An 11,045-nucleotide genomic window follows, 5' to 3' on the forward strand; every position below is an offset into this window, starting at 1 on the left:
GCACTGCGCTGACCCAGCTATAACCACCGTGAGCACAGTTGCGGGCCACTGCAGCGTAACACGATTTTATTAGAAATTAGTGTTTGTTTCCATCACCTAGGCTGAGCAACAAAGAATTGCAGTTATGTGACAAAGAAGTTCTGGGCCGTTCTTTAGGCAGAGGTCAGTCAGGTAACAAATCGAATAACACCCGGTACTGGTTACATGGGGTCACCAGCAAGTTTCCGGTTTTCTCAGAAACCGACAAGGTTTGACTTCATTTATGCTTTCTGTTTACTTTCCCTGGGCTACTCAGAGTTGAAAAGTACACAAAACCAAGAGCTGCTTTCTGCTTGGGCCTGAGGAACTCAAAAGAAAATTCTCCAAGCCCTTATGCCACAAAGTCCGGCTAAAGAAGCTAAAGTTACTTCAGTGATTTCAATGTTAGTATTTTTCTTAAGACCAAGGAGATAGTTTCCATCAGTCCAGGACTACTGTGCTTTCTCAGGAAGAGACAGGTCACCACTCAGACAGCTGAGGATGTAAATGTCAAAGCAGTAAAGAGAGGCTGCAGGACTGGGGAGGTCAAAGGACAGGCATTAAAATACCTCAGTGGGGAGCTGGGCCTTGAGCATTAGAAGGCTTCGGGAGGGCAGCGGAGGAAATAGGCCAGTGGCCTCCGGCAGGAGCATTCCAGTCTCTGTGGGAAAGCCACAAAGCCAAAGCCAGAATCTGGCCAAAGAAATGGATTTGTCTTCATCTTGTTACTCCAGTGAAGGCCGAAAGAAGCGTTTGAGCCGATGACCAGGCTGCCTTGCCTGAAAGTCTGTATTTTCAAGGCTGTGACAAGTGTAAATGCCTGGTTAGTCACAGTTCTCCGGCCCCATCATGTCATTTCAGGTCCTTGTGGGTGTCTGCTAACCTTGGCCTGGCATTTGCCCATCGGGTCAGCCACGAGCAGGCCACTTAGCTATCGTGACAGCAGTCTGGAGAGATGAACCTGATAACCTGTGTTCCTTCCCAGGTGGCTACTACCCAGTGGCTACGCTGTTTTGTTAGGCTGGCTGATCCCTCCCTGATAGCATTCTTTTGGAAAAGAATTTGGATAAGCAGCCTCCCAAGGGCCAAGCCAAACAAGGCAGTGACCGAAAGCCCTGAGGAGGAACTTGCACCCTTGCCCAAAAGCTGGTGCTCGGCAGCTCTGTGGCCATATGACCCAACAAGGAAGAAATGAAGAAACCTTTCAAGGGACTCAGGCTGCTCACAGCACCCTGCATCCAGGCTCAGCACTAGGCAGAACCACCGCCCTCGGCCGGGACACAAAACCAGGAGAACGGGGTGGGGGGCGGTGGATATGTGGCCAAGCACATGCCACCCCTGCACAGGGCTGCTTGGGACGCAGCGCTCATGCTCACTGTCCTCGGATGGGCATCCAAGTGCAGCGCCGACAGGCTCCACGGCCTTCCCACTGTGGCTCACGCTCCTGGCCCCTGTGGTGGCTCTTTGGCTTTCTGGTGAGTAAAGCAAAGCATGCCTTGAGGGCAAGAGAATCAAAAAGAGCAATCATGTTAGACCCTAAGAGTCAGTTATGTGACTTTAAGATGTTGGGGTAAAATGTCCTTTCTCATGGGCCTCTTTAGCACCACGGTTCCCAATTTAAACATCCTTCCTTCCTGCGGGCTCTCTGGGCCACCTGCTTGGGCAGCCCAGCAAAGCCAAAGCTAGTAAATTTTTTTGGGTGGTGGTGGTTTTTGTTTTGTTTTTATTGCTTCTCTAGCCCCTCTCTGATTCTGCAGGAAAGAGGGGGTTACGGTCAGAAAAAGATGATGTGGGTCAGGGCAGAATACAAATCTCCTGAATAAAAGTACAAAGTGCTTTAAAGAAACTGATCCCAAAGGCATCAGGAAAGGCCAAGGGCTCTGCCCTGCCCAGGGTCCTGGCACCCTCAAGGGGTAGCACAAATACCCAGTGCCCTCATTGTTACAGACTTAAAACTATTCGTTTCCTAATTTTTTAAAAAACAAAATTGTGAAGCCTGTGCTTAAACACCATAAGGAAGAAGGAGCCCCGCCTTCTGTGAGAAACTGGGCCTCCACAGCACCAGAACGAACCCATTCCCCATGGACCTCAACAAAGGCCTAAAGGTAGCCCCTCAGTGGAGCAAAGGGGTACTCCAAAAAGGGCCAAGGGGAATGTTTTTGTGGGAGGTGGGCTGGTCAGTCCATTGGCCCCGGGGGCAGCAGCAGCTCCCTGTCAGGAAGGGCGAGCAAAGGGTCCAGGACTTGGTCATCTTGAAGTGTTCAGGGAGCAGGGCAAAGGAAGGTGGTCCCTCTCCTGCTCAGGCCCTCTGACTTCCTGTCATGCCTCTAGGTGCTGGGACAGAAACCCAGCCAGCAGCAGCGTGGGGTGGCCAGTGGGGCAGGGTTCCACAGGAGGGGGGGACAGGGTGTCCTGTGCCCTGACTCCCTGAGGGTCTCGTCAGTCGCGATGGGTAGACTGGTGGCCGAGCTGCCGGTCATCGTAGGTGCTGTAGCGCTTGACGTGGATACGGCGGACACGGTCCCGCAGTTCAAAGGCCTCCTCATCTTCACTGGGGGAAGCCTGGCTGCGGCTACGGCTGGTGGCCTCCAATAAGGAGTTGTCGGGGACTCGGGGGGTCTCGTACAGTAGGACATTGAGAGTCTCCTCATAGATTCGGGCCTCTGGGAACTCCACCTGGGATCAGGGGGCGAGAGAACCCCATGAGGTTTCCTCCACGAGAGGGAGGCGCACGTCCGGGCCCTTGGGTCTGTGCTGGCTCTACAAGGCCGCCTGACCTCTCTCACAAGACAGACGGCCTTCCGGCTCGTGAGGGAGGGAGGCCTCTCTGAAGATGTGAGGAGGTACGCTCTGTGGACATCAGGGTGCCAGAGCATGGCGCGCTGCCCGTGCCCCACCCAGTCCCAGGCCAACAGACTAGTACGTGTAGAGGGTCGGGCCTGAGCTTTGTGGTCAGACCTCGGCTTAAATATGGCCCCCCCATTTACTAGCTGCCGGGCCTCGGTTTCCACATGTGTAAAAAAAATCAGGGTTCATATCTGCTTCAGAGTTGTGAACATTACATGAAAGACCAGGGGGCGGGTGCCCGGATGGCTCGATCGGTTGAGCATCCGACACGGTTTTGGCTCAGGTCATGAGCCTAGGGTCACGGGATCGAGCCCCACACCGGGCTCCACACTCATGGAACCTGCTTGAGATTCTGTCTCTCTCCCTCTGCCCCCCCTTCCCAACTTGTGTTCCCTCTCTATCTCTCTCTCTCTCAAAAAAAAAAAGGGATGGCGTTCAAGGCAGCTGAATTCTAGCCTAACTTGAGCTTCCAGCCCGGCCTGTCTCACAGGTGTGGTGCGAGGGCTCAAAAAGTTCACGGAAGAGAAAGCACTTAGGAAGGTGACGGGTGTTGCTGCCACTTCCACAGTGTAACCAGCCCCCACAGAGACCTGTCCCTGAATCTTGACTCCGCTGAAACGTGCACATGGGAGTCCCACCCCCAAAATGACAGGAGGAAGCAGGGCCACCTCCTATAAGCTGTCCCCCCCCCCCCCCCCCCCCCCCGCCCCAACCCTCAGACCGCCCAGCTGGAGGCACTGCAGTGGCCGTGCAGGTGCTATACGAGCTCGGGGCTTTGAGCCCTCACACATGTGACCGTCCCCCACACGAGCTGCCCTCCGGGCTCAGCGAAGCCCTGCCGTCCCCCATACAAACAGTCTCAGGGCAGCTACTCCCTGGGGAGGACAGCACCCGCTTGCGGCCCGGGAGAACGGGGTTCGCGGGGTCCGTGTTAACGGTCACCTGTCAAATCCCTCCCGTACCCGGCGCCATGTGGTCACTGCAGAGGCTGAGCTGAGTGACCAGGAACCCACAAGGAGCAGGGGCCGGAGGAGAGATCAGAGCAGCTGCTTCCGCCAGCCTGCACCGCTCCTCCTGGGAGCCGTCTCGTGTTCGTTCTGCTTCTGGTAAATTCACACTGTCGTCCCCATGTTTGCAGATGAGGAAGCTGAGGCTCACGTGGTTTAAACAGCTCAGACGATGTCAGAAAACTAGTAAATGGCGGAACCAGAATTCAAACCTGAACTGGGCCAACTCCAAAGACCCGGTCCTTCCCCCTGCACCACGCTGTCCCCGGCTGGTCGGCGGCCCCTGCCTCTCAGCTGACCCAGAAAAGCGCTCCCCAGCTGCTCCCCGAACTCCTGGAACTGCCCAGCACCATCACGTGGGTTTGGGGGAGACAGAGCAAACCACACTCCTTTTTTGCTCCCTGTGGTGAAAGGCACAGCTGGGGCTGCGCTGCTGTGTGTCCCGTCCCCCCCACGCAGAGGGAAGCCCGCCACACCTTGGTCTGTTTCTTCTCCGTGGCGTACACGATGGAGGTGCAGCACACCTCTGCCAGCTTGCGACCCTGGCCATAGAAGGACCAGCAGCAGATCTCATCGCCGATGACGTCCTTGAGGAAGAGCACGCGGCCGTTGAAGCGCAGGGAGAGCTTGTCAAACAGCTCGATGTTTTTCAGCAGGTGGTCGTCAGAGTTGCTGAAAAAAAGCCAGGAAGGCCGGTGGGCCCAGGAATGAGGTTCTGGCACAAGAGAGGGGGCTAGCTGGGCGTCTCCTCTCTGTCCCTCCCCATCATGCACAACTGAGAAAAAGCCAAGATGCCAGAGGGAACAGGAAGAGAAAGGGTCACGGGCACCCTCTGGGTTTGGGGGCCTGTGAGGAAAAAGAGGGGAGTTGGTCTTAAGTTAAAAGCAGAGAGAGGGGCGCCTGGGTGGCTCAGTTGGTCAAGCGTCTGACTTTGGCTCAGGTCATGATCTCATGGTGCGTGAGTTTGAGCCCTGCATCGGGCTCTGCACTAACAATGCAAAGCCTGCCTGGGGCTCTCTCTTGCTCTCTGCCCCTCCCCAACTTGCATGCACTCACACGTGTGCGCTCTAAGTAAAAATAAACTTAAAAAAAAAATTCCACACATAAAAAACAAGTTAAAGCAGAAAGAACTGAAGGAGGGAGGTCTCCTCTCATTAGGCCCACAAGGAAGGAGTCTTGCTGCCATCGAGGCAGGAGGATCCCCTCCCTTGCTGTAGGGGTGATGCTGGCAACAGGCCCGTCCACAGGACTTACTGAGCCTGCGGCCTTCTGGGTCTAGCTAACTGTGGCCCAGCAGTGAAGCACAATGGCCGGCTTACGTCCTCGTCCACCTCATAAGTTAATGCTGGGAAGACACCTGGCAAGCTGCCTGACGTGGCACGTTGGGGTAGGGGGCTGTTCCGTGTTCATTCTCATCTATATCCTCAGCCGGGGCCCCGCGCCAGGTTCCAGACGCCTCTGCTGATTTCCCTTCTACTCTCCGTTCTTCCCTCCTGAGACCTGGGCCCTTCCCAACCCTGCCGGGAGTGCAGGCGGCTTCTCTTGGGTCTGCCGCCCCGTTGCTGGCTGGCCAGTCGTTCTAGCTACTTCTGCGGGCCTTCCCCCAACCCCGGCGCCCGCCCCCTCGGCCCCAAGATGCCCACCCTACCTGGTGTAGGAATACTTGTTGTTGCTTCTATTGTACAGCAGCTTCACCACGGGCTGGGAGGGAGGAGAGCGTGAGGGCCAGGCCAGGGTCCCATCCGCCCCTGCCCGCAGCCCTCAGAGGTGCCAGTACCTTGGTGGAGGATTCGATGAGCCTCTCTTCCTCTTTCAGGGATGTGATGATGGGGATGTTGCACACGGGCTGGTAGGAGTCCTTCTTGTCCTGGGTGACACACACAGCCGAGAATCTTTTTTGAGCTCTCTTGCTTGCCAGGCTAAGCCAGGCTTTCCCCAGGAGCCGTCAGAGCCCCTATGCCAAGGCCACCCTCTGCTTGTTGTGGAGGCATCTGGCAACAGAAACTGCCAGCCCGCAGGCAGAACCCCGTTTCCAGAAAACCTAAAATCCAGGTATCAAGGCATAGAAACCGGAAGCTGGGCTTAGTCATACCGCCTGAGTCCGTCACCTTACAAATGGACCGGCTGCCAGTGTCCTTGGCCTGGGCAACACCCACCTGGTGTATCTAACTTGGTTTGGACTCACGGCACTCGTCACACAGCCTTTCGGGAACTGGACCTTAGTGTCCCCAAAGCACAGGACCAACTCCCTACCTCCTCAACCTAACGCGACCGTATCTCCGTACCTGCAGAGCAGTCTGGCACATGTTCACCAGCCCCTGAATGAGGTAATATTTTGCTTCAGCCATCAATTCCTTGATTTCCTGCCGGTTTTGCGGGAGGATGATGGTGTCATCTCGGAGGTAATTCAAAATGGTGCCGAAGTGCTTTCCGCATCGGTCTATGAGGATCCAGCCTGGGGATGCAGACAGGCCCCAGACGGTGACTCTCTGCCTCCGGGCCGCAAGCAGCAGGCGAAGGCCACCTGACAAGCCTGGTGGCGGGTGGTAAGCAGCATGCAAGCCCAGAGCCCCCACCATAGGGTAACAGAAGCAGAACACAACCTGCAGCTCTTAGGCCTGTGGCTGTTCTTCGACCAAGAACTGGCACGTGCTGTGGGGACGGAGGCCCTCCGGGCCCTGAGAGAGCCCACAGAGGCCGAGGCTCAGGACGGCTCAGGCCCACCTCCCGGGAGCACGGCAACCCCCGGGCCCTGCTTGTCTTCCGTGTACTGCCCAGTCACTACAGCAATGGTTCCTGTGAGAATCTAGTCCTCTGTGAATAGTTAAGAAGTATGGATCTCCTCCCTGGAAAGCGGGTAAGCACACACCATTCCACGTCCGATTTCCAAGAATCCAAAGCTCTACCGAGGACTCCAGGTGAAGGAGTCCTGTACCAGGTAACAGGAAAAGTCGATCTAGAGTCTAGTTCTGCCAGGCGTAAGCGCTGCCCCAAAGGCACTTCCTCAGGGACACTTCCTTCCCTCCTCAAGCCAGCCCAACAAGCCCCCGACGCCTCACCTTCTTTGTCGGTCAGCACCTCCATGCGCCCGCTGAACATGGCCTTGAGCATGGTGTCGTGCCGGGTTAGCGCCCGCACGGTGGTGTAGTACAGGGAGCCACCCACATTGAGCTGCACGTATTTGTTGCCCAGGCCGCCTCCCTTGAAGCTGCCTAGCTTGGGCTTGGCGCCTGACGCTGGGCACAGACAGGTATCCCCTGACATCTCCCGCTGCAGGTAGATCACCACACGGCAGGAGGTCGGCTTGGAAGGCTCCGCCGTGGTGGAAGGATCACGAGTGAGCGGCCAGTAGAGGCCAGAGCCTCATACTCTCAGCACTGTGAACAGGAGATGGGAGAGGAGACAGGAGTCAGCAGAGGACAGCCCTCAGCCGAGAGGGGCCAGGGGATCCCAGGAGACCGTGCAGTCATTCTCTCCTTGACCGCTGCCTAGACCTCGCAGAGGCTAAGGCCCTAGGGCAATAGCAAAAGAAGACACTCCTGCTATTGTTTCCGGTACCAGGAACCAGAGCAGTCCCCCAGAGCCCACTCACCATCTCACCAGCCTCCCTGAGACTCGGCTCAGCTCTAGGCAGCAAGGAGGCCTAGCAAACCCCTGGAGTTAGTCGGAGATGCTGGAGGCACAGACTGGGCAGCAGAAGTCTGTACCCTGGGGATCCACAGTCCTATTCCAATTATTTTCTTCCCAAGGTTCCCAGGACCCAAGACTTCCCGCCAAACCTACTGGGAATCCTGCCAGCGCAGGAGATTCCCAGGAGCCAGAGGGACAGGATGCGCTTCCTTTCGAAAGATTCCAGGCTCAGAAGCAGCCCGCACCAGTGCTGACTGTGAGCGCCGCCCAGAGTCTGGCCTCAGAAAGGAAAGTAAAAGCAGCTTCAGGAGAGCCCGGAATGAGCCAGGCGGGAGGGCAGCGTCCAATGTTCCTGGCAGAGGTTACTCTGGCCCCAGGGGGATTTCCTGACCTTCCCCTTTCTTGGCCCCAGCCCTGTCCCAAGTTCCTGAAATTGTCACCACTTTTCAGGAGAGAACAACGACAGGATGGCTATTTTTACTTCTTTTTCCTGAGAGGAGGCCCAGCAGCCCCATCTCTTCCTTTCGTTCTACCCACAAGACTGGGGAGAAAGGGCTCCAAAGGGTCAGATGATAAATCTAAAAGCAATTAAGTGATTTGGAAACTGAAACGCTGATAGGCATTCATAGGAGGGAGGAGCGAGGAAGCAAAGGAGGGCACAGCCAGGTCACTCCTCGTGATCTAGATTCTATATGCTTCGGTTTCCTAAGGAATCACTAAAATGCATTCACTGAAAAAAAAAAAAAAAAAGCAAACATCCACTGCATGTTTACTGTGGTCTAGGTACTAATCTAGGCACTTAATATATACATTACTTCATTTAATTCATTCAGCAATAAAACAATACTGAGTGCCTACTAGGTTAAGCGGTAGGAACAGAGAGATGAAAAGATAGTGACCTTGCCTCGAAGGAGTATAAAGAAGCATCACAGTGTTAACCAGAAGAAAAATAATAAGAGTTAGCATTTATTGTGCCCCTGGTATGTGTCAGGCACTGAGGATACAGAAGACAATAAGTCATGGCCTCACGGAGCTTACATTCTAGGGGGAGAATCCAGACAATTAGCTAGAAAATGAATACATAAGCGAGCAGTTCCAGAAGGTAAGAAATGCAGTAAATAAACTAGTGACAAGAGGGTGACTAGGGATTAGTACTAATTAGTACAGGGAAAGCCTCTTTGGGAAGGCGACATTCCAGCTGAAGTCTGAAAGCGCATTCCAAACAGATGGGAGAGTAAATGCAAAGTTTCTCAGTTAGACACAAGTTTTAGGAGCAGAAATAAGGCCAAGATGTCTAGTGCACATCTTGGCTTGATGTAAAGTCAGGTAACGCAGGGGCCAGATCATATTAAAGAGTCTGCATTTTAGGCAGGGGCGCCTGGGTGGCTCAGTGGGTAGTGTCCGACTTCGGCTCAGGTCGTGATCTCACTGCTTTTGCATTCGAGTCCTGCATCGGGCTCTGTGCTGACAGCTTGGGGGCCTGGAGCCTGCTTTGGATTGTGTCCTTTCTCTCTCTCTCTGCCCCTCTCCCACTTGCGCGCGCTCTCTCTCTCTTTCTCTCTCTCTCAAAAATGAATAAACATTTAAAAAATTTAAAAAATAACAAAAGTAAATAAACATTAAAAAATTTAAAGAGTCTGCATTAAAAAAATTTTTTTTTAATGTTTTTATTTATTTTTGAGACAGACAGACAGAGCATGAGCAGGGGAGGGCCAGAGAGAGAGGGAGACACAGAATCTGAAGCAGGCTCTGGGCTCTGACTTGTCAGCACAGAGCCCGATGTGGGGCTTGAACCTGTGAACTGCAAAATCATGACTTGAGCCAAAGTTGCATGCTTAACCGACTGAGCCACCCAGGCGCCCCGAAAGAGTCTGCATTTTATATTAACTGCAACAGCAATCGATTGGACTGTTTTAAGCAGGGGAGTGATAGGACCCAAGTTACTCACACTTTGAAAAGATCACTCTGGCTGCCGTGTAGAGAATGGGCTGTTAAAGAGTGCAAGAGAGCACGTGTGAAGACCAGAGGAAACAGCAGTCTAGGCAAGACATGAAGGCCTGGACTCCACTGTTGGTCACAGAGACCGAGAAAAGGTGAAATTACCTCGTGTAGTTATCACAACACGCAAACATTTACAGTTACACATCACCTCCTGCAAGTTCAATACAGGAGCAGTGTGCTGGCTTCCCCAACTTTACTGCTGTGCTATCCAAAACAGCACTTAGCACAATGTCAAGCACCTTTTAAAGTATTTAATACGTGTCAGTAAGATTGATATTGTCCCTAAAAAAGATTTAGGTAGGTCCCTAGGAATAATGTCCGTCCAAAAAAGGGCCAGAGAGGTTGCTGTGTGCAGTTCTGAATTTCTGAGACTCACTTGCCCCAAGGATGAGATGAACCCTCACCGTCGGATTGCCCAATCAGTAAGTAAGTAACACACAAATAGTGTGAAATCACCTTCCTCCACTCACCCCAAAGGAATAAATCCACCCCTTAACAGGTTTTAGCAAGTCCCACGTGTATTTTGTGTCTGGCCCCGATTTCCCCAGGATAAAGAAAGCGCACCTATGCTCTGCTAAAGTAAAGGAACTCAAAGGCCAGGCGGCGGCCAACGGAGCCTACAAAGCAATTGCTTTGAGCCCTGGACCACGTCAGCTCAGATGCCGCCCGCTCAGATTCTTCCCAGACCAATGGGCTCCAGGAATCTTGTGGCAGGTGACGCCCCACAAAGTAATTCCACTGAGAATGAAGTTTCCACTGATAGCCTCAGTGCTGTTCCTTCCGGACTTTGTGTGTGGATATTTGGGGATGTCTGCCTGGGGCTGAGGGCGTATCCGTCTCTCTCAGCGAGGCTGATGGGAAGCTAAGCAGAATTAAGGGCAGGAAAACAACAAGGTGGGGTCCTAAAGGAAGAAGGACCCAGAAATTCATCACACTAGGGTGGGGGCAGCCGATCTTGGGTTGAGGGGGCGGATGCAGCAGAAATCTTAGGTGTGAATCTTAGGCTTCGTCCAAAGGGTCTGGAAAGATTTGGCGAGACCCAGCCTCCCTGTGGTCTTCCCCGGCCCGCACCCCTCCTCACCACCGAGAAACAGACCGATTCTGACACCCATCCCAGTGGAAGATGTGAGCTCTCCATCTCCCCTAAGCCGTTCCATGCCTTTTCCCCAGGACTGGGTGGGGCTCTCGGCTCCAGCCCCGGGCCCGTCCATCCTGTCCCCCAGGGCAACCACAGCCCGGCTCTCACCGTCCGCGGGGGGCGCTTCTCCTCCTAGCTGGGTTGCAAGCCGACCCCGTGCCGCCCTGGGCTGTGGCCGCCTGCCCGCCAGCAATCCCGGGCTGTGAGCTCACATCCTTCGCCCGCGCGCGGACCCCGCCCCGAGCCGCGGCGCAACCCCGCCCGCCCGGCAGCCTCGGACTCCACGGCCGGGCATGCCCAGCACCCAATCACGGGGGGAGGGAAGGGCTCCTGGGAGTACTCCACGGAGAGCGCGCAGCTACTTCCTGCGGCCTTTCCGGCGCAAAGGTCTCTGGGTCTTGTAG

The 11,045-nt window shown here is 54.6% G+C and overlaps 1 protein-coding gene across 1 annotated transcript; it reads right to left on the bottom strand.

The window, feature by feature from the left end:
* Window positions 1-49: 49 nt before the first annotated feature.
* Window positions 50-10,922, bottom strand: TNFAIP1 (TNF alpha induced protein 1). The gene is made up of 7 exons (XM_047080738.1): window positions 10,750-10,922; window positions 6,932-7,249; window positions 6,158-6,327; window positions 5,650-5,739; window positions 5,521-5,573; window positions 4,349-4,544; window positions 50-2,694 (listed from the first exon to the last, which is right to left on the bottom strand). Exons 2-7 carry the CDS (start codon window positions 7,134-7,136, stop codon window positions 2,458-2,460), a joined length of 951 nt encoding a protein of 316 aa, XP_046936694.1. The 5' UTR covers window positions 7,137-7,249; window positions 10,750-10,922; the 3' UTR covers window positions 50-2,457.
* Window positions 10,923-11,045: the final 123 nt, after the last annotated feature.

This window comes from Lynx rufus, unplaced genomic scaffold (genome assembly GCF_022079265.1).
Source record: "Lynx rufus isolate CCGP_SWC_20201006 ecotype Redwood Valley unplaced genomic scaffold, mLynRuf1.p SCAF_18, whole genome shotgun sequence".
Classification (NCBI taxonomy): Eukaryota; Metazoa; Chordata; class Mammalia; order Carnivora; family Felidae; genus Lynx; species Lynx rufus.

What these genes read in the sequence shown, in the direction of transcription:
- TNFAIP1 (XM_047080738.1), bottom strand. Translation starts at nt 7,136, where the DNA reads ATGTCAGGGGATACCTGTCTGTGCCCAGCGTCAGGCGCCAAGCCCAAG. An exon ending in GGTGCTGACCGACAAAGAAG is followed by an intron (nt 6,328 to 6,931) that starts GTGAGGCGTCGG and finishes CTGCATCCCCAG; the next exon opens with GCTGGATCCTCATAGACCGA. An exon ending in TCATCGAATCCTCCACCAAG is followed by an intron (nt 5,574 to 5,649) that starts GTACTGGCACCT and finishes CCTCCCTCCCAG; the next exon opens with CCCGTGGTGAAGCTGCTGTA.